This window comes from Polypterus senegalus, chromosome 8, assembly GCF_016835505.1.
Source record: "Polypterus senegalus isolate Bchr_013 chromosome 8, ASM1683550v1, whole genome shotgun sequence".
NCBI classification, from domain to species: Eukaryota; Metazoa; Chordata; class Cladistia; order Polypteriformes; family Polypteridae; genus Polypterus; species Polypterus senegalus.
The window spans coordinates 169,754,764-169,779,064 of NC_053161.1; the positions used below are offsets into that span (position 1 = coordinate 169,754,764).

At 40.1% G+C, this 24,301-nt stretch overlaps 1 protein-coding gene across 1 annotated transcript in view; it reads right to left on the reverse strand.

Annotated features, from left to right (window-relative positions):
- The window catches only part of LOC120534498 (ribonuclease inhibitor-like), a 79,921-nt gene that overhangs the window by 37,437 nt on the left and 18,183 nt on the right, over positions 1 to 24,301 (reverse strand). The window contains exon 3 of the mRNA XM_039762102.1: positions 1,237 to 1,413. Coding sequence (XP_039618036.1) covers positions 1,237 to 1,412 — 176 coding nt within the window. The 5' untranslated portion in view covers position 1,413. The remainder of the gene's footprint in view (positions 1 to 1,236; positions 1,414 to 24,301) is intronic.

Consider the following 24,301-nt stretch of genomic DNA (forward strand, 5'->3'; position numbering starts at 1 on the left):
CGAGGTTTTTTTTTTAAACCTCTAATCAAAGCAGCAAGTTCCAGCTGAACATGTTAATAAAAACATAAAAAGGTGTTATACACTAGATTTATTAGAAACGCACTTGATTGCATACACTTATTTTGTGAAATTTCTTTAAAATGCTCCATTAGAGACACACACTTCAGTGACACACACAAGAAGATGCCACTTCACACACTGCAGTATCTTACTGACACACCCACTGAGGCCACCCTTCCCAGGAATTGCACTTAGTATCTCTGAACATCTCATTCATATGATGAATGTTGGCCTGGTGGTCACTAAGGTCGGTTAACTGAGTTCAGTGCATATCCTCTACAGATGTGTGGCTTATGTCTTGTGTTATTGTTCATTTTAATAGAAGGTGACCTTTTCAGTAGACTTAGTAATGACAGACACCTGCTAGGCTGTGTGCACACCTGTGGTCTTTTACTGTGCCTCACCTTACTGTCCACACTGTTTTCACTACTAATCATTTTGACTCTCCTCCTGTGACCTTCCCTTGATGTTTATTGACTGAGTGGTCATTTCTAAAGCTGCTGTTCACTTCTTCTCCTCTTCCTCCATTTGTTCACATCACACTCCTCCTCTCTGTTCTGTCTCATGTCTCCCTTTTCTTCTTGTTTCATTGTTCTTTTGTCTCCTTATTCTGTCCCTCCTTATCTCCATTGTCCTACTCTGTTCCTGTCTATGCCCTCAGTCTAGCTTCAGCTGTCCACTCATCATTGTCATTATGGTTACTTTAGTCAGTTCTTCCACCCTCACTGACCATGACTATCCCTCTTATTCTGTTTTGCTTACTTAAGGACATCAGAGGAGCCTGTGGGATGGAAGTAACAATGTAGGGCAGGGGTAAAGACGAGATTGAAATGAAGAATGGACAGCATATGATTGCGGGACAAGAATGAAAACAACATGCCTGACAGAGAGAATGATGGGAGTGACCACAGTGGGATAGGGGCTCAGGGTCACAATACTGTCTTTACAAATTGAATTAACAAATAGAAATATACATTGGTGTCGACTTCACATCCATCTGTCTGTCCACATGTGACACTGCAGTCTGTCCTGATTGAACACAGCATTTTTATTGTGGGTGTGGAACAGTCAGAGCCATAAAGTAACAAGAAAGAAAATTTAACAAACACATAAAGACAAACACACTCACACACACACACACATATACTCACACTCACTGACTTGTTGTTCACTTACCTCAGTTTCTGTAATTTGCAGTTTTCCCTAATCAATCCTTGACACAGCTGAGCCACTCCTGAATCCTCCATTTTGTTGTTGTCACTCAGGTCCAGTTCAGTCATTTGTGAATGAGGAGAAGAAATAGCTGAGGAGAGAGCTGAGCAACATCCATAGGTGAGATGACAACCAGACATCCTGTGGAGAAAAAGAGAGAACTGATTTCATGAGGATGGACAGACATATAGATAGCCTGGGGTTTTCATAAGTGACAAGATAACTACAAGCCAAGCTGGACCATCAGGTGTGTCATCGAACATCAGAATGCTGCAATTTGAACTAAAACCCAATTTGAACCCAGCACCAATACTGCCCTTAAAGGCACTATATAGCTCACACTGTTTTCTGTCACTGTAAGTTCATTTTGACTGATGGGAGAAAGTTCGCACTCATGGTGGCCAGGAATGTCCCATTTTAGGACTGATCTTGTCCTACACTTGAATGTCCAGATGGACTTTTCACCATTGGAGACAGTGAAGAGGCAAACTCAGATCTGTGTTTGTCATTCAGGACGCAAGGTAACCCTGCCACAGGGGATGCACAAACCAGTGTGTTTCTTTGTTCCAGTCCCAAGCCCGAATAAATGGTGAGGGATACGTTGGGAAGGGCATCCAGTGTAAAATTTTGCCAAATCAATATGCGGACAATGATACAAATTTCCATACCAGATCGGTCAAGGCCCAGGTTAACAACGGCCACCACCAGTACTGATAACCGACAGGGTGCTGAATGAAATTGGGCTACTGTTGGCTAAAGAAGGAGAAGAAGAGGGGGGGAGACGTGTCCGGAGGCAGAAGGACATAAGGAAGGTAATGAGAGTGGAACTGAGGATAGGTGCTTTGAATGTTGGCAGTATGACTGGTAAGGGGAGAGAGTTAGCCGATATGATTGAGAGAAGGAAGGTTGATATAGTATGCGTACAAGAGACTAAATGAGAGGGGAGTAAGGCCAGGTGGATCGAAGGTAGATTCAAATTGTTCTATCATGGTGTGGATGGGAGGAGAAATGGGATAGGGAATGTTCTAAAAGAACAGTATGTCAAGAGTGTTTTGGAGGTAAAAAGAGTGTGAGACAGAGTGATGATTATAAAACTGGAAATTGGAGGTGTAATGATGAATGTTCCTGCGGTGGGTTGGTGCCCTGCCGGGATTGGTTCCTGCCTTGCGCCCTGTGTTGGCTGGGATTGGCTCCAGCAGACCCCGTGACCCTGTGTTCGGATGCAACGGGTTGGAAAATGGATGGATGGATGATGAATGTTGTTAGTGCATATGCCCCGCAAGTTGGGTGTTCAATGGATGAGAAAGAAGATTTCAGGAGTGAGTTGAATGAAGTGATAGACAGTGTACCTAAGGGACAGAAAGTGGTGATTGGAGAGGATTTCAATGGACATATTGGTGAAGGAAACAGAGGAGATGAGGAAGTGATGGGTAGGTATGGTGTCAAGGAGAGGAATGAAGAAGGTCAGATGATAGTGGATTTTGCCGAAAGGATGGACATGGCTGTGATGAATATGTATATTTAAGAAGAAGGAGGAACATAGGGTAATGCACAAGAGTGAAGGAAGATGCACACAGGTAGATTATATCCTATGTAGAAGAGTCAATCTAAAGGAGATTAAAGATTGCAAAGTGGTAGCAGGGGAAATTGTAGTTAGGCAGCATAGGATGGTAGTCTGTAGGATGACATTGGAGAATAAGAAGAAGAGGAGGAGAGGGAGGGCAGAGAAAAGGATCAAATGGTGGAATTTGAAAAAGGAAGACTTCAAGGTTGAGTTTAGGGAGGAGGTAAGACAGGCACTGGGTGACAGTGAACTGCAGCAGAAGTAGTAAGGGTGACAGCAAGAAGGGTGCTTGGTGTGACATCTGGATAGAGGAAGGAGGAAAAAGAAACCTGGAGGTGGAATGGGGAAGTAAAGGAGAGTATACAGAGGAAGAGGATGGCAAAGAAGAAGTGGGATAGTCAGAGAGATGCAGAAAATAGACAAGAGTATAAGGAGATAAGGCGAAAGGTGAAGAGAGAGGTGGCGATGGCTAAAGTAAAGGCATATGATGAGTTGTATGAGAGGCTGGACACTAAGGAGGGAGAAAAGGACCTGTACCGATTGGCTAGACAGAGGGACCAAGCTGGGAAAGATGTGCAGCAGGTTAGGATGATAAAAGATAAAGATGGAAATGTACTCACATTTGAGTAGAGTGTGTTGAGCAGATGGAAAGAGTACTATGAGAGGCTGATGAATGAAGAGAATGAAAGAGAGAGAGAAGGTTGTATGATGTGGAGATAGTGAATCATGAAGTGCAACGGATTAGCAAGGAGGAAGTAAGAACATCTATGAAAAGGATCAAGAATGGAAAGGCGTTGGTCCAGATGATATACCTTCGGAAGTATGGAGGTGTTTAGGAGAGATGGCAGTGGAATTTTTAACCAGATTGTTTAATGGAATCTTGGAAAGTAAGACGATGCCTGAGGAGTGGAGTAGAAGTGTACTGGTGCCGATTATTTAAGAATAAGGATGATGTGCAGGACTGTAATAACTATAGGGGATAAAATGATGAGCCACAGCATGAAGTTATGGGAAAGAATAGTGGAAGCTAGGATAAGAACTGACGTGCTGATAAGTGAGAAGCAGTATGGTTTCATGCCAGGAAAGAGCACCACTGACGCAATGTTTGCTTGAAGGAGAAGGAGTTGCATTGCATTTTGTGGACCTGGAGAAAGCATATGACAGGATGCTTCGAGAGGAGTTGTGGTATTGTATGAGGAAGTTGGGAGTGGCTGAGAAGTATGTAAGAGTTTTACAGGGTATGTATGAGGGAAGTGTGACAGAGGTGAAAACTGCAGTAGGAGTGACAGATGCATTCAACGTGGAGGTGGGATTACATCAGGAGTCGGCTCTGAGCCCTTTCTTATTTGCAATGGTGATGGACATGTTGACAGACAAGATTAGACAGGAGTCCCCATGGACTATAATGTTCACTGATGACATTGTTATCTGTAGCGAGAGTAGGGAGCAGGTTGAGGAGACCCTGGAGGGGTGGAAATATGTTGTAGAGAGGAGAGGAATGAAGGTCAGTAAGAACAAGGCAGAATACATGTGTGAGAATGAGAGGGGGGGTCAGTGGAATGGTGAGGATGCAGGGAGTAGATCTGGCGAAGGTGGATGAGATTAAATACTTGGGATCAACAATTCAGAGTAACGGGGATTGTGAAAGTGAGGTGCAAAAGAGAGTGCAGGCAGGCTGGAATGGGTGGAGAAGAGTATCAGGAGGGATTTGTGACAGACGGGTATCAGCTATGTTATATGGGTTGGAGATGGTGGCACTGACCAGAAAGCAGGAGGCCGAGCTGGAGGTGGCAGAGTTAAAGATGTTAAGATTTGCATTGTGTGTGACGAGGATGGTTAGGATTAGAAATGAGGACATTAGAGGGTCAGCTCAAGTTGGACGGTTGGGAGACAAAGTCAGAGAGGCGAGATTGCGTTGGTTTGGACATATGAAGAGGAGAGATGCTGAATATATTGGAAAAAGGATGTACACGATAGAGCTGCCAGTCAAAGAGGAAAAGAGGAAGGCCTAAGAGAAGGTTTATGGATGTGGTGAGAGAGGACATGCAGGTGATGGGTGTGACACAGCAAGTTGCAAAAGACAGCATGATATAGAAAAAGATGATCCGCTGTGGCATCCCCTAACAGGAGCAGCCGAAAGAAGAAGAAGATTCAGGACTCAAGGTATGGACACAACTGGACTGATTTGCCTGAGGCCATTTAGAAATGCTGGCCTGTCCAGATGTTCAGTTTATGCAAGTGTAGCCATCAGTCAGCCTTTGTTTAATATAGAGACCTTCACAAACTTGCAATGCAAATAAGAGGATAATTAAAAACAACAAGAACTAACATAATGAGTAATGAAAGAGAGGTGACATAAATACAGAGAAGATGATTGGACACAGGATGATTTGACAGTCCAGTCAAGTAAGAAAAGACAGAATGTCATTGGCCATTCAGATTGACACTCCACTCTCTCCAGTTGTCCTCTGTCAGGCCTCCCAGCCACATGAATTTAATGGACAAACTCCACTTAGACCTCTGATGATACAGGTTCAAGCTTCTGGTTTGTTGTGTCCCAGGAAGAGTCTCCCTCAGAGTCTCTGCACACACCAGCAGTTACTGACTTGTTGGACTGAAGAGCATTGATGTTCAGTAGAGAGTTTGGAAACTGGACAGACCTCTGCTCTCCATGACCATTGAAGCACAGCTAAGAGGTTATAGACATCAGTTTTGAAAACTTGAATAATAAATAAGACACATGAAAAGAATAGGAAAAAGAAAAATCAAAATGAAGGATAAAAATGTGCTTGACTCTCTCTGTGCCAAACAGCAATTCAGAATTTGTGTGCAAATATTGAAAAAGACATTCTGGATACAAATATGGAAAAAACAAGCAAATTATCTTTAGCTTATATAGTACCTTTCAGTGCCAGGCAGTTTACAAGTCCAGCTTTTTTCTTGTATTTTCACACTAAATACAGACAAGTGAAGTTACTCACTCAGGGTCACACAAGTAACTGGCAAGAAGTGAACATGCATCACTGGGACGTCAAGTCCAGCAGCTCCGCCATTGGGCCACTAAACTGGGAATCAGAATTGGCAAAAATGACAGAGGAGGTGGGACATGAGCTGTCAGTCAGGTTGAGAAAGTGTGAAGAGAAGGCGACCATCTCAGTGAATCAGGTTTATAAGGCCTTTGACCAAATGTGATACTTTTGTGTCATTAGATGGATCCTAAAAATTTTGACTGACTAAAATGTTTGATTATAGAGTTGTTAAGCATTTGATCAAAGTGTAAAGGTTATGGAGGGATGAATGTCTTAAGCTGACACCTAGAGACAATCAAAAATATTACATGAACAGAATAGTGGCATGATGCTTAGACATTGGCAAACATCAGGGTCCTGGGGCAAATCTGAACACACAACTGAGCTCTCATCTCTTGCCCTTCTTTTTACGCTTTATACTGTAAAGACTTTAGAGGTATTTTTTTAAGTAAAGAAGTGGTAGTGACAGTAAACTTCTAAAGAAAAAGAGGATTTGGTCTCGTCCGATGCGAGAGATGGACATCTGAAGTGGAGCTCCGCTAGCAGCGGTGTTATTTTCATATTATTTGCTTATTATCCTGAGATATCCTGTATCTATTCAACCCAAAGGAGACTGCTACAGCATATATGTAAGCATATATAAACATGGCCAGCAAGAAAGGGGGTCCGAAAGAATAGAAAACTAAAGCTGCACTCAAGCTAAGATCAGCAAGCCCTCGCTCAAGATACGGCCTTTCAGAGAGAGACCTGGATCAGCTGGGCGAAGAACAGACTCTTCGGGACCAAGGTCCGCTACATCGTCGCCGGCTGAGAGTGAAAAGGGGAGCGAATGTATGATCGTGAGTGCAGATCTCGATAGCTCGCCGATCGGAGAAGAACACCTGAAACTGGAAAAGGCCCTACAGTCCGCGATCTCAATTACTCCATGCGAGCGGGAATAAGCGGGGCACTGGCTACAGTAGAGCCTGATGCTACACCTAAGGTACAAGAAAGCACAATTGAAATGCCTAAACTGCAGGTGATGTTCGCTGAGCTCATACAAGATATAAAGAAAACCGAGAAGGCAAATGAGAAAGCAAGGGCGAAGGCACATGAGAGGCTGAAACAAGAGTTGCTGGAATTGAAACAGGAATGGCAGCAAGCAAATGAAACACAGCGGCAGGAGTTGCAACAAGCAAGCGAAATGCAACGGCTGATGCAGCAACAGGCAAATGAAAGGCAGCAACAGGCAAATGAAAGGCTGCGCCAAGAAATCCAAGTGGAGATGCGACAGGTGCTGGGTAAAATTGAAACGCTTACTGATCAATTGGAGGATCTCAAGGAGACATTTACGACTAGGATTGAATTAGCCGAAAATTTAGCTACCAGTGCTGAAGAAAAAGCAGAAAATGTCAGCTCCGAATGCAAAAAACTCGGAGACAGACTGGCTGCTTTGGAAGATGGTAGTAGAAGGTATAATGTCAGAATTTATGGACTGCCTGAGAATCAAGAAAGCTCAAACCGGTGAAATTCGCAGCTGAACTTTTTCTAAAATAATCAGGGATGACTTTAAACCAGAATCTGAGATAGCAGCGGCTTACGTGTGTGCGGATCAAATACCGTTAGACCCGACCAAGGTCTTTTATAGTCCGTTTGAACGATTATCATTTAAGCTAGAGGTGATGGCACTCCTCAGAAACAAGGAAGATATTACACTTGAAAATAACCACATTTCGTATCTTCCCTGACTTCTGTTCCCTGACGAATGTTCTCTTCGTTCCCTTGTACTAATTCATGTCTGAGAAGTAAGCTTTACAAAACCATGTAATAGCATGCTTTGTTTTAGCAAACAGAAAATGTTTGTGCAAAGGACTCAAGGTCTGAGCATTCCACACATGAGTCTGCCTTATCACGTTTTCCCTTAGCACTTCTGAACGCCATAACAAAAGGAGCCAAGAAATCAAGTTGCACAAGGGGCGTTGAAGGGGCTAAAGGTTTGTGTATAATAAATGTGTTGACTGTTACATTTTATAATGATATTAAATTACGCATTCTAGGGGTATAAAACTGGACCCCACCCAACAGACGGGTTCAGAAGAGCCTGAGCTGTCATGTATATTTGATTGTCTGCTTTTCTGAAACTCTTCTCACCGTGACTCTGAAAATAAAGCTGCTTTATAACCGCACCTGCTGTCGGGTCTGAGATTTCGTCCACACTTCTATCCAGCAACAGCTACTAAACGTGCAGCCTTCTACAACATCAAACAGCGGTTACGGCAAGCCAGCGTCAAATACAGCCTCTTGTATCCGGCAAAACTTAAAGTGGAATGGCAGGGTCATTTCTATGTCTTCGCTAGCAAGGAAGAAGCAGAAAAGGAATTAAGAAAGCTGATCCCGGGACTATTCTGATACATAATAGTGAGTCATGGAGGTTAGTGATAAAGCAAGGATTAATAATCTACTGTCTGATCTATTCGTTTTAAAATACAGGTTTGTATCAGCATATATTCTCATATATTCTCCTTATAACTTAGAATTACTATTGCTATCTGTTTATGTTTTATTGTGCTTAATTACTTTTTTTTTTTCTAATTATTTCATCTCTACCCTAAAGAGACTGTTCAATATCATACCCTTGGTTTACTGTTATTGCTATTACTGCATTAAGACTTGTTATGCTTATTTTGGACACATCTTTAACACCATCACCTGGGTATTATTTTCTGGGTGTATCATCTTAATGCACTAAAATTGTTGAAGACTATATATATTTTATATATATATATATATATATATATATATATATATATATATATATATATATATATATATATATATATATATATATATATATATATATTTTAAGTGCAAAATTCTTTTTTTTTTCTTTTCTTTTTAAAGACTATAGGGAAATAGGAAATTAAGGCGAAGCTGTCTCACTTCCAGTTAAGACTATAAAATGACATCAAAAACTCAGAATCAGTGTCTCCATGATGGGACAGTTAACTTCGTAAGCTGGAATGTTAAAGGCCTGAATCACGAATTAAAGAGAAAGAAAGTACTCTCTCACCTAACAGGTCTAAATGCTAAAATAGTATTTTTACAGGAAACCCACTTACTAAGCAAGGATCAGTTCCGGCTGCAAAAAGACTGGACTGGCCAAATGTTCCATTCTAGTTTTACAAAGAAAACTAGAGGTGTGGGAATTCTCATACATAGAACAGTACCATTTGTAGCATCAGATGTAGTATTGGATCCTGAAGGGAGATATGTGATGGTCATGGGAGACTTATCTAACTGTAAAATGATTTTGATAAATGTTTATGCACCTAATGTTGATGATAAGGAATTTATACAAAATTTATTTGCATCCATTCCCAATCTGAACACTCATAAAGTTATAATGGCTGGGGACTTTAATTGTGTTCTAAATCCACTTTTAGATAGGACTTCCTCCACAGGGGAACAACATAACACTGCAAAGATAATTACAAAGTTTATAACTGATCACAACTTATCAGACCCTGGAGGTTTTAAACCCAAATTCAAGAACATATTCTTTCTACTCACCAGTACATCATTGCTACTCAAGGATTGATTACTTCTTTATAGACAATAACTTCTTGCCTAAGATTAAATCTTGCAAATACGATGCTATTGTTATTTCTGACCATGCACCTATGATCTTGGAGCTAAAATTACTAAGCCCCATACACTCACCCGCAGATGGCCTCAACCGCTTCTATTAGCTGACGAGAATTGTACTGAATTTATATCCAAACAAATCAAATTCTTTCTAGAGACAAATACATCCCTGAGATCTCTGCAGGAATACTCTGGGAAACTCTTAAGGCCTTCTTAAGAGGACAGATTATCTCATATCTTTCCCACAGAAATAAATCCGAAGCCAAGAAAGTAGCAGAGATAAAAGCGAAATTACTAAAATAGATGAAGAACATGCCAGACTACCAAGCGAGACTCTACATAGGAGGAGGCAGGCTCTACATTCAGAATTAAACCTCTTGACAACTAAAGAAACTGAACAACTAATTTACAAATCCAGACATCATTATTATGAACATGGAGAGAAAGCTAATAAGCTTTTAGCTCAACAAATTCACAAGCAAGAAGTGCAGCGCAATCTCGTAATCACCAACACGAACGGAGATAAAATCATCGAACACAAAAATATAATGCACACTTTCAGAGACTACTATAAATCCCTATATACTACTGAGTTTAAAGAAGACAATACACAATCTAATGCATTTCTGGATACATTACAGATACCACAAATAGACGCTTTTAGTGTGGAGGAACTTGATAAACCTCTGGCATTATCAGAATTACTAGATGCTATAAAGTCACTCCAAGGTGGAAAGCAGCAGGCCCTGATGGCTACCCTGCAGAATTTTACAAGAAATTCTCCTCAGCTAGCTCCCTCCTATTAGCAACATTTACAGAAGCCAGAGATAACCAATCTCTTCCACAAACCTTTCGCCAAGCACTAATCACTGTTTTCCAAAACAAAATAAGGACTTATTACAATGTGCATCATACAGACCAATTTCACTTCTGAATAACGACGTTAAAATACTCTCTAAAATCATAGCTAGAAGGATGGAGAAAGTGCTCTCCAAGGTAATATCACAAGACCAAACTGGATTTATTAGGGGCCGACACTTATCTTCAAATCTTCACGCCTGTTTAATGTAATATACTCACCAACTAAATCAAACACCCCAGAAATATTATTATCATTGGATGCAGAAAAAGCATTCGACATGATTGAATGGAAATACCTTTTTAATACAGTACATTGGAGAAGTTTGGGTTTGGCCCAACATTTGTGCATGGATTAAATTACTGTATACTAACCCAGAAGCTTCAGTTTGCATCAACAACATTTGCTCAGACTACTTTAAACTAGAACGTGGTACTAGACAAGGATGGCCCTTGTCACCGCTGCTGTTTGCGATTGCCATTGAACCACTGGCAATACATTGTCGAAATACTGATCAGATAAAGGGGATTAGCAGAGAAGGACTGGAACAGAAAATCTCATTATATGCAGATGATATGGTACTGTATATATCGGACCCAGAAAATTCTGTGCCTGCAGTCTTAGCAGCACTCACAGAATTTCAAAAGATCTCTGGTCTCAGAATTAATCTGAATAAAAGTGTACTCTTTCCAGTGAATTCTCAAGCATATAATATTAGATTAGATACCCTACCTTTTATCATTGCAGAACAGTTTAAATACCTCGGGGTAAACATCACAAGTAAACATAAAGCTCTTTATCAACAAAATTTCGCGTCTGCATGGAAAAAATTAAACAAGACTTGCATAGATGGTCAACCCTTCATCTCACACTAGCTGGAAGAATTAACACTGTTAAGATGAATATTCTTCCTAAGCTCCTTTTTATTTCAAAACATCCAATATACATTAATAAATCATTTTTAAGCAATTAGATTCAACAATAACCTCATTTATTTGGAATTCAAAACATCCACGCATCAAAAGAGCGACCCTACAAAGACAAAAGGCAGAAGGCGGCATGGCTCTACCTAACTTCCAGTTTTATTACTGGGCAGCAAATATACAGGCGATAAGAACCTGGACACAAATAGAAGAACATACACAGGCATGGACTGCAATAGAAGTAAAATCCTGCAGTACTTTGTATTCCTTGCCCTGTGCTCCAATAAATACATCCATCCATCCATTTTCCAACCCGCTGAATCCGAACACAGGGTCACGGGGTCTGCTGGAGCCAATCCCAGCCAACACAGGGCAGGAACCAATCCTGGGAAGGGTGCCAACCCACCACAGGACACACACAAACACACCAATTAAGAATCACCATTCCACCTAACTGGCATGTCTTTTGACTGTGGGAGGAAACCCACGCAGACATGGGGAGAACATGCAAACTCCATGCAGGGAGGACCGGAAGCGAACCGGGTCTCCTAACTGCGAGGCAGCAGCGCTACCACTGTGCCACCATGCCGCCCCAATAAATACACATTATCGCAAATATACAAATAACCCAATTGTGCTCCACTCACTTAGAATCTGGAACCAATGTAAAAAGCATTTTAAGACGGAGAAGCTTCTATCTGTGGCACCTCTGCAAGAGAACCACCTCTTTCAACCTTCACAAACATATGCAGTTTTTAATATCTGGAAAAATTTGGAATTAACTTGCTTAGAGATCTTTATATAGACAACGTCTTTGCATCCTATGAACAATTACATTCCAAATTTAACATTCCAGCTACACATTTCTTTCACTATCTTCAAATCAGGAACTTTGTTAAACAGAACCTTCCAGATTTTCCTCTTCTTGCACCCTCATCCATGCTTGGAAAAAATATTGCTTAATCTCAAGGACTTAGACTCCATCTCTACAATATATAAAATCATTTTACAATCCATCCCTTTCAAAGATCCAAGAGGACACTGGGAAAAAGACCTCTCAATTAATATCTCAGAAAAGAATGGAAAGTAGCAATGCAGAGAATTCACTCGAGATCCATATACATAAAGCATACAATTATACAACTCAAAATTATATATCAAGCACATCTGTCTCGACTAAAACTCTCCAAAATGTTTCCAGGGCATGATCCAACCTGCAAACGTTGCAACCAAGCCCCAGCCTCACTAGGTCACATGTTCTGGGCCTGCACCAAATTAACATTATTCTGGATAAAAATTTTTAATTACCTCTCAGACAGCCTTGGACTCACAATCCCTCCTAACCCATTAACAGCTGTGTTTGGGGTTCTTCCAGAGGGGCTTAAAGTGGAGAAAGACAAACAAATTGTGATTGCATTCACTACACTGTTGGCACCCAGACTTATTCTGATAAACTGGAAGAACTCAAACTCTCCTCTTTTAAGTCAGTGGGAAACCGATATGTTTTATTATTTGAAATTGGAAAAATCTTACTCAGTAAGAGGATCGAACAGACTTTTTCAAAACATGGCAGGATTCAATCAGTAATATTTTAAAATAAGTTCTTGAAGCACAGAGAATTTATTAATTTAGGTATGTTTACAAGCTGTAAAATTTTACGCCCGTTTGGCTTGCTCGCTCTCTCAAGGGTGGGGATCGATTTGTTCTTAACTCAATTTTTTTTGTAAAAATTTGATTGCTTTGTATGGATTGCAATAAAATTAATTAAAAAAAAGAAAAAGAGCACTAAGGAGAGTGATGTACAAGTGACAAGGGCCACAAATCCAATGCCATTGGAGAAACTCCCAAGTACCGCAGATCTACAACAAGGAGGACAAACTGAGCTCAGTTTGTGTGCTCGAGTCACAGCTGAAATCATCTTAATGGCAGACAGGAAGATGAGCTAAAGACAACATCATCCGACATATGAGAGCCGCATTTCCTGCCTTCCTCAGACTGCAGGACTTGGGGAGTGTTGGACTTTTTACTCCTTCACAGTGGTGTGAAGTAGCAGATGACATTTGCTGTTGTTACTGTACCTGATGAGATTATGAAGAGCATGTTTAAATGTTAATGTTTTTAGTCTTTACAAAGTATATTACAGTATTTAGTCACAATTGTACTTTGTTACATTCAGTGGCAGGTCATTTTAAAGTACAATTGATTGGCTGTGTTTACAATCCACAGTTCAGAGAGACCATTTAAATAAAACTACATACAATGATTTTGGGTTGTAGTGTTGGAGCTGGAAGTGTTTTAGTTAATGATACAATAAGTATGCAGGTCACTCTAGCTGTGTAACTGGTGTATTGGCTGAGAACTGAGAGGGTACTGCAGAAGATCCTGTTCTTATTCTCACCTACTGTGACTTTACTTGTGTGTTCAGTGGAAGATGTAGTGACACACTTTATAACAAAGAGACCATACTGTGTATCCCTGTGACATTTAGATGAGCTGGCCAATCTCTGGGACATCAGACAAAGCACCTTCATCATGTCATGGAAAGTCAACAAAGCTGGGAAGTCACCAGCATACAAGAACTCCTCTACAAATGACAGCAATCCATGGAGGTAAATGGATTTTTAAACTGATAGGGTGATTAAAATAATGCAAAATAAATTATTAACATCATATTTAATAGTGTTAAAAAATACTGCAGTAGAATACTGATAACCACTGTAGCACACAAACAGCACAAAGAATTGCAAAGAGGTCTGGGGCACTGTGGTGAACCCCATGTAATAGATGGAAATAATTAAAAGTCAAAGAAAATAAAAGTACATCTTCACAGACAGGAGTCAAAAGAGACAGGCTCAAGATGGCGCCACATCTGATTTTATGGGGCCTAGGCAGGAAGTGGCAGGCTCAGGAGGGTTGACAACGGAATTGACGTCAGAGGTGGTAAGGCTGTCAATCTTCTCTTATGCAGAAGGAAATAGAAAAAAGTATTAAGCAATAGTTCTATCCCTTGATCTGGAGGATAATTACCATAACCAGATCCCTTAAACTGTACTCTCATGTGCACTCACATGACACCAACATATTGTGGCAAATGAGGCAATGGAAAAAGGGTAAGTGAGGATAACAGGCAGCTTCGTTTTTAAAAGATTTTCTCCTTCAGTGCTTAATACTCATGGGAAGTGCATTTGGTATATGTGCCATTTCATAAATGTGCATACAGTGCATTGGTACATTTGTAGTTCTGATCAGAGATTTTCTGTATAAGAGGACAGGTGCTTGCAATTTTTTGTTTTCATCATCTAAGCAGAGATACCTAACCAAGCTCTGCAATGAGAGTTGTGATGATGGCTGCATAGAGGCAGCCTGTTAAACTTGGTTGACTCCTAATATTTGATTACATGAATTGGCTGCTAGTGACAGCCACATCCATAGCAGAAACAAAGAAACGTATGTGACATTAAATTGATAACACAAGTAAACAGCAGGTGACCAAATATCTTGTTCATCAAAGCAAATGTAACTGAGCAACAGCTGACAACCTCAAAGCACTTCATCTCTTCTTCCAAGAGCCCCTGCACTAGCTGCCTACTTCTGCTTCATTTTTGGATTTTTTCTCTGACAAAGTCCCAAGGGTTTCACTGTAGTTTGTTCATCTTTGTTCTACTTTGATATTTAAAGGTAACATGTAAACTGTTGTTTGAGGTATTAATGTTTGTTAATTTATGCTGGTACAGACTACACTTGCTGTTTGCTGTGTCAATGTTAGTGTCATTTTCATTTCTATTGTCTGCTACTACAGTTTTCCTTTTCTCTCTAGGAAATCTTTGCTATCTCAATTGATATTTTATAATGAAACTTACAGAAAACAGAGTAAACTGATATTTAGAGAAAAATTTGATTACTCATGTAGCATACATTTATTGTCATTTTCACGTTTTAATATTTCTTAAATCCAGATTTCCATCTTTGATGTACTCTATTAGTATAAAGGGCTGAGATGAATGCTACTGATACTTTAAATAATGTAACAGCCTTGGATCTGATTTAAAATTTTGATTATAATATTGCACATCCAGTAATAAAAGCTGTTGACTTGTTTTCATAAATTAAATCTCATTCCTGGGATGGATGCTATGAAGCATTTTGCAGCTGATGAAGGGCCCAGTTGGCTAGAAGGGCACAATAAAAATCACAATTTGAAAACATCATGGCTGCTGTGCTGTTTAAATTGGATTTTGTTGACATTCTGAGGAAAAGCTACGAGAAGAAAGAGATGACATGGGAACCGTCTCTAATGTTTGTTTTATGTTTGTGATTTTGGCATATAATCAATCAATTTTCAACATAATTTGGACAGTAATATTTAAAGTTTTTATACATCTATCCATTATCCAACCCACTATATCCTAACACAGGGTCACGGGGATCTGCTGGAGCCAATCCCAGCCAAAACTGGGTGCAAGGCAGGAAACAAATCCCGGGCAGAGTGCCAGCCCACCGCAGAGCGCACACACACACACCCTAGGGACAATTAAGAATCGGCAATGCACCTAACCTGCATGTCTTTGGACTGTGGGAGAAAACCGGAGCACCGGAGGAAACCATCACAGACACGGGAGAACATGCAAACTCCACGAGGGAGGACCGGAAGCGAACCGGGTTTTGTACATTTAAACAATTTTCTGAATAAAAATTTCATTCCAGTTTATGGCAGTAGGGATATCACAAGAAGTGATACTTCATTACCAAGTCGATACCGAGATTCTGAAAATGTAATGGCACTTGATAGTAACAGTATCGGTAGTGTAAGAGCCAATCTTAGAAAGTTAATGCTTTAAGTTAAATTCATATTAGTGTTTGCTTAGTCATAGTCATAGACAATGGTATTGCCTTTTTCCCTTATAAGTTAATAAGAGATAGAACTTTCTTGCTGTAACTAAGACACAGTGTGTTAATGGAGTCAGTTTTTGTTTAGAATAGGTGGTCCCAATGCTAGCAGGGACTGAAAGACCCATTTACAGCTGTCACACAAATGCACATGGGAGGAAGCTAAAAGGCCTGAACGAGAGTAATTCTTCCATGCCAGACCGTGGGTGGCGGAGTGCATTGACTCTTTTTCTTGCTTTTCAGCAGAACATTCACAGGAAATTCTGCCTGACCCTGATGGCATCTCTTTGATGATGTCATTCCCGGATCAGGCCCTTTGATGGTGTAACTTCCGGGTCTTTTTTTGGACTCTTTGTCAATTGTTGTGACACAGCATAGAAATGGGATAGCATGCAGTTTTCTGACCATTTTAAAATGGTTCAGAAATATTTAGAAGTTATTTTGTAACATTTAGAAATGGTTCAACTGTAATCAGACTTAAAGAAATGAAACAAGAATTTTAAGCTTTCTTAACAAGAACTTTTCTTTTTTTACTATTTCAATCTTCTATTTTTTGTGTGAACGTTTTACTTGGAATTTTTACTAAAGTTTTAAAAACAAGAGAACCACCTCATTCAACCTTCACAAACATATGCAGTTTTTAATATCTGGAAAAATTTGGAATTAACTTGCTTAGAGATCTTTATATAGACAACGTCTTTGCATCCTATGAACAATTACATTCCAAATTTAACATTCCAACTACACATTTCTTTCACTATCTTCAAATCAGGAACTTTGTTAAACAGAACCTTCCAGATTTTCCTCATCTTGCATCCTCAACCATGCTGGAAAAATGATTGCTCAATTTCAAGGAGTTAGACTCCATCTCTACAATATATAAAATCATTTTACAATCCCTTCCTTTCAAAGATCCAAGAGGACACTGGGAAAATGACCTCTCAATTAATATATCAGAAAAGGAGTGGAAAGTAGCAATGCAGAGAATTCACTCAAGCTCCATATGCTAAAGCATACAATTATACAACTCAAAATTATATATCGAGCACATCTGTCTCGACTAAAACTCTCAAAATGTTTCCAGGGCATGATCCAACCTGCGAACGCTGCAACCAAGCCCCAGCCTCACTGGGTCACATGTTCTGGGCCTGCTCCAAATTAACATTATTCTGGACAAACATTTTTAATTACCTCTCAGACAGCCTTGGACTCACAATCCCTCCTAACCCATTAACAGCTGTGTTTGGGGTTCTTCCAGAGGGTCTTAAAGTGGAGAAGGACAAACAAATTGTGATTGCATTCACTACACTGTTGGCACGCAGACTTATTCTGATAAACTGGAAGAACCCAAACTCTCCTCTTTAAGTCAGTGGGAAACTGATGTGTTATATTATTTAAAATTGGAAAAAATCAAATACTCAGTTAGAGGATCTGTACCGACTTTTTCAAAACATGGCAGGATCTAATCAGTAATATTTTAAAATAAGTTCATAAAGCAAAGAGAATTTTTTTTTTTTTTAAATTTAGGTATGTTTACAAGCCTTAAATTTAATGTTATTTGGCTTGCTCTCTCTCTCAGGGGTGGGGATCGATCTGTTCTTAACTCAATTTTTCTTTTTGTAAAATCTTGATTGCTTTGTATGGATTGTAATAAAATTAATAAAAATTAAAAAAAAAGTTTTAAAACAAAGATATTTTGTCTGTGGAATCATTTTGATGCATCAGGCTTTTGCTGAATCCTATTTATAAGCTGGAGCTACGGGTATTCCCATTTACCTGAATCCCATTTACAAGCTACAGGTAGTACTGAGTGACAGTTGTTACTGCATTCATGTGTGACTTTAAGCAGACAAATTACTTCAAAAGGCCCAATAATATGTGAAGAAGAAAGGTCTGTTAAAAACTCCATATGAAAATGGCTCACAATAGTGATGACATAGCAAAGCATAAACACAAGTCATGTTTGGAAATCTTTTGTGTTTAAGGCAAGGAGAATTTCAAAGTGTGCTGGAATTGTAATTATCATTAGAAAAAGCAAGCCAAGGAAGCACATCCAAACCCAAAGGATTTCATTATTGCCACTTTTGTATGGAATTAGTTCAGGAATAGATTGTTCATGTTTTGAGAGTGAAGTAATGTAACTGATCAGATGTAACTTGTAATAGTTTACCTTCTGGTGACACACATTTGTAAGAGCAGGTAAAATGATGGCAAGATAATCCCTTTTTAATAGTATGTCCTACACAGTTCTGAAAAAGGAATAGAAGCTTTGCATTCATTCTCTGTTTGTACTGCGCACATCCAGATGTCCTTCTAGGCAGCCATCCATTTTCTAATCAGTGTCAACAGTTAAAAGAGTTAAAAGAGTTAAAAGGAAAATCTTGCATGTATCCACAATTAAGTATATTGGAGTGTTGGATGTTGAAGGAGTTTTCAGAATGACAGTACTAACATCTGTTATAGCAATGAAAATCGAGACAAACATCACATGAAATGGCTGTTTGACTTATGTACACCAATGAAGAAATTATTTGCTTCATTTGATCATATCAAAATTAAATTCATTTAGTATTTCAATAATTTGAAGCAGAATATGACCTGGGTTAACAGAAACACATAATCACTGAGATGGATAAAACCGCATATCTTATTACTGAATATGTAAATATAAATTTTATATAAATTTTAGTCATTTGGCTTTGAAAGCACTCTGCTATTCATGAGTATAGCCCTAATATGTGACAACTATAAATAAAAGCAAATATATCACATGCTTGAATGGATTATTAGATGAACTGACTACTGGTAGCATCAGTCCAGTTCATGTTGAAAGTTTGAATTTGCACACAGGCTAAACAATAACAACGTCAGATCACTTGTCTACAGTAAGAAACTCTGAAAAGAGCACAAGAAAGCCTCACTGACGGGAGTTCTTGAATAAAGGAGTCATGGAAAACTGATAAGGCTGATGTCACACATAAAACCTTGAAGCTTGGACAAATGTAAGACAGGATGAAGTAAAACAGCAGGAGTTTGTGACATTGCAGATTTTAATGAACTCATTGTTACATTTTATTTTTAGTATGATTTTAATCAGCTAATGATCTAAATAGGGGTGGCATGGTGGCGCAGTGGGTAGCGGGTCCTCCCTGCGTGAAGTTTGCATGTTCCCCATGTCTGCGTGGGTTTCCTCCGTTTTCCTCCCACAGTCCAAAGACATGCAGGTTAGGTGCATTGACGATTCAAAATGGGCCCTAGTGTGTGCTTTGTGTATGGGTGTGGTTGTGTTTGTGTATGCCCTGTGGTGTGCTGGCGCCCTGCCCAGGGTTTGTTTCCTGCCTTGCGCCCTGTGTTGGCTGGGATAGGCTCCAGCAGACCCCCTATGACCCTGTAGTTATGATATAGCAAGTTGGATAATGGATGGATGATCTAAATATAAAACTTACATTAGAAAATGTTACAAATCTAACAGAGGGTTCTCTGATACATCTGATTTGAAAGGCATGTTGTTATATAAACAGCTTTAAAGTGTGTGTTTAAGTGAAAACATCTTGAATTATATTGGTATTCACTAATTCAACAGTACAAATATAATAAAATAATATTGATTATAAGCAGTATTTTTCAGTTGCTGTACTGTAGAGAAAATGTATAATGTGCAGATGTGAACTCCTGCTGATGTCATTCTTTGTAAACCTGGTGCTGAAATTCTCCCAGATTATAACATGGACACGGGGAATTCTCATGGCAGCACACATTAAAGTTCAAGCCCTGAGTTGTGTTTTAATATTTATTAATGTTGTACCAGTTAACTTAAATGATAGCTGGGTAAATACTTGATGTATTAATATTTATGTATTTTATAGTCTATTACAGAAAAATGAGGTGTTGTTCACTTGAATAATGAACTTTTATTAAAAGTGGTGTGTTTCTACTGTGTCAAGCAGGTTTTGAGTTTTCTAAAACATCTATGGCCTTGGTATCGAATACAAAAATTCTGATATCATGATGTCCTCGGAGGAGTAAAACATGCTCAGCCATTGATGAAGGGCCTCTTCTGCTAGAAGTGCACAGTCAGAATTGCACATTGAAGTCAGTGAGGCTGCTTTGTCTTTGTTTAGATTTTCTTACTAATGATTTTGTATTTCACAGACATGAACAGGCTTATTCTGTGTCAAATGGAATTGTTACACCAAGTCCAGTACTATGTTCATGTTTCCAAATGGATATTATTAATATTCCCTTTAAGAAATAATTAGAACATCAGAACACTCTAGACAAAAACATGCCATTCAGCCCAACAAAGTTTGCCAGTCCTATCCACTTATTTCTTCAAAAAACATCAAGTCGAGTTTTGAAGTCCCTAAAGTCCTTCTGACCGTCACACTACTTGGTAGCTTATTCCAAGTGTCTATCATTTTTGTGTAAAGAAAAACTTCCTAATATTTGTGCGAAATTTACCCTGAACAAGTTTCCCAACTATGTCCCTGTGTTTTAATGAACTCATTCCAAAATAAGTCTCGATCCACTGGACTAATTCCTGTCATAATTTTAAACACTTCAATCATTTTGCTTAAACTGTAAAACTCATCTATTTTAATCATTCTTTATAACTCATCCCCTGTAGCCCTGGAATTAGTCTAATCGCTCTTCTTTGGACCTTTTCTTGTGCTGCTATGACCTCTTTGTAGCCTGGAGGCCAAAATTGCACACAGTACTCAAGATGAAGGCTCACCAGTGTGTTATAAAGCTTGAACAGAACCTCCTGTGACTTGTACTCCACACATCAAGGCGCTATATAACCTGACATTCTGTTAGTCTTCTTAATGGCTTCTGAACACTATCGGGACATTGATAGCATAGAGCCCACAATGACTCTAAATCCTTCTCATACCGTGTACTCTCGATTTTCCGACCGCCCATTGTGTATTCAAACCTAACATTTTTACTTATATGTAATACTTTACATTTACTGACATTAAATTTCATCTTAGGCTCTGAAAAAACTTTAGAGAGGATTAAGCTCAGATTTTATTGGCGGGAATTAACAAGGAGGATCGCCATTTTGTATTTCTTGTTGAATATCAATTACGGCAAATTCCTAAAAGGGACTTTGCTCCTCTCGTTCCCCTTCCCTTAGTTGATATCCCCTTTGAATAATTTGGGGTTGATATTGTAGGACCCTTACAGCCCTCAGCCTGAGGACACAAATATATATAAGTCCTCGTGTACTATTTGACCCGATATCCGGAAGCTGTTCCCTTGCACTCAGCTACATCTAAAGCAATTGCATGGGAACTATTAGGGTATTTACGCATGTCGGTATTCCAAAGAAACCTAACAAACCAAGGGATGGTTTTACCTCAGAGACGTTCGGAAATGGCCAAGTTACTGAAAATTAAGCACTTAAAGACCATGTGTATCATCCTCAAACTGATGGTACAGTGGAGAGGTTTAATCAGACTCTCAAGCAGATGCTTTGCAAGTGGTCAGCGGGGATGGGAGGAATTGGGATCAACTCCTCCCCTAGTTCTCTTTGCCTATCGGAAGTCCCACAAGCCTCTACGGAGTTCTCACCTTATGAATTATTATACAGACGACAACCCCGAGGTATATTGGATATTTTGAAAGAAGGTTGAGAAGGAGAGGCTCTTCCCTCTACAAATATTTTGGAATATATCGCGCAATTACACGATAGATTTGGGAAAATTTGGCCTATTCTAAAAAGCCATATGGAAAAGGCACAAGCAGTACAGGCCCATTATTATGACTGTGGCACAACGCTCCGAGAATTCCATCTGGGGGTCGTGTCATGGCATTAGTTCCCACCTCCCATTCTAAATTACTCGCCCATTGACAAGGCCCTTATGAAATTAAGAAGAGAAAAGGATTGGTTGACTATTTGGTGAAACAACACAATCATAGATCAAGCAAGCGGGTTTATTATGTGAACTTGCTGAAGCCGTGGAAAGAAAGGGAGCCAGATCTCTCTTCCATTCAGCGCTGCTCATTCTTTGCTCACATAGACACCCTTAATTTCGGTGAGGAATTAATTTATAGACAAAGATGGGAGTCAGCTATCCTGTCTGTCTCTGAGGTGGTGAGTGAAAAACTGAGGAGTACCTCTCTGATTGTGCATGACATAGTGGCTTAACCGGGGATTATAGTTCAAGAGTGCCCCTATAGACTTCCTGAGGCAAAGAAAGCAGAAGTGGAGCTGGAAAACAAGCGAATACTGGAACTAGGAGTGATAGAGGAAAGCTATAGTCCCTTGTCCAGTCCAATTATCTTGGTTACTAAGCCTGACGGCAGTTAGAGGTTTTGCAATGACTTCCGTCAGCTTAACCAGGTCTCCCTTTTGATGCTTATCCCATGCCTCGTGTGGATGACCTCCTCAAGAGGCTTCGACAAGCAGAATTTGTGACCACGCTTGACATGACAAAGTGGTACTGGTAGATTTCTTTAAAGGACTACACGAAGGTGAAGACAGCGTTTAGCACCCCTAGCGGATATTGGTAGTATTATGTCCTTCCATTCGGGTTGCACGGGGCTCTTGCAGCTTTCCAGCGTCTAGTTGACGTGCTCCAACCACATAATGCATTTAGTGCTGCCTATCTGGATGATGTCATCATCTATTCCAGCACATGGAAGGAACACATACAGCAGGTCACTGCAGTATTGCGAGCACTAGGAGAAGCCGGGCTTCGTATCAATCCCAAGAAATGTTTCTTTGGACTGAAAGAGGCTAAATATTTGGGTTACCTGGTGGGTCGGGGTACCATGAAACCACAGTGTTCAAAAATAGATGCCATTTTAAAATGGTCCTGTCCGCGAACCAAGTGGCAAGTCCAAGCATTTCTCGGATTGGCCGGGTACTACTGCCGGTTCATATCTAGGTTTTCAGAGTAGAGCGGCTCCCTTGACTGATCTAACAAAGAAGAAGGCTCCTAATCATGTGGTATGGACTGACAAGGCAGACGCTGCATTCTGTGACTTAAAACAGGCTCTTACTTCAGCACCAATATTAAAAGCTCCTAATTTTTCTCTTCCTTTTATTCTCCAGACGGACGCCGGACACAGGCCTGGGGCCATGCTCAGCCAAAGCATCAATGGTGTTGAACACCCTGTCATGTACCTGAGCCAGAAACTATTGGATCGGAGACCAGGTATGCAGCGGTGTAAAGGGAAGCCCTTGCAATTCAATGGGCAATTACACAGTTGAGGTACAACCTCTTGGGCCGAGTTCACTCTGGTGAAGGATCATGCCCCATTACAGCGGATGGTCCTTCACAAAGAGTTAAATCCATGGGTCACTAGGTGGTTTCTTGACCTCCAAGTTTTGCTAATTCATCATAATGGCTCTCTCCATGCCAACGCATGGACCTCTCGATGCAGGACTCCTGACCCAATGGGTCTGGGCTGAAGGGGCCTTATCACACACATGCGAGTTGGAGGCAGCTAAAGGGTCTGAATAATTGTAATAAAACATCCAACCAGGGGCGGCAGAGTGTGCTGACTGTATTTTTCAGTTCCCTACAGACCTTTCCCAGGTAATCCTGCAAGGTTCCGGTGCCTCAGAAGACATCACTACGGAGCCGGCCCCTTTGCTGGCGTCACTTCCGTAGCCGGCCCATTGCTGGCGTCACTTCCAAAATGGCCCCTTTCTGATGTCACTTCTGAAGCCGGCCCCTTTGCTGACATCACTTCTGGTTCCGCCCTTTTGATGACGTCATTGTCTACAGGCCTTTAAAGACTCCATCTTGGTCTATTATAGTCAGTTCTGTTGTGGACTCTGCTCTATGCACATCGTGCTTAAAAACTTAAACTTTGCAGCTGGGAAAACAATATACGGTGGCTGCCCCAAATCTTTATTATGTCTGTGTTGTGTTATTGTCACACTGGCTGTGCAAAAATGTGGATCCTCTTTATAATTTTGCTGATTTGAATGGATGTAACTGCTCAAGACTGATTACTTGCAACACCAAATTGGTTGGATTAGCTCATTAAGCCTTGAACTTCATAGACAGGTGTGTCCAATCATGAGAAAAGGTATTTAAGGTGGTCAATTGCAAGTTGTGGGTCCCTTTGACTCTCCTCTGAAGAGTGACAGCATGGGATACTCAAAGGAACTCTCAAAAGATCT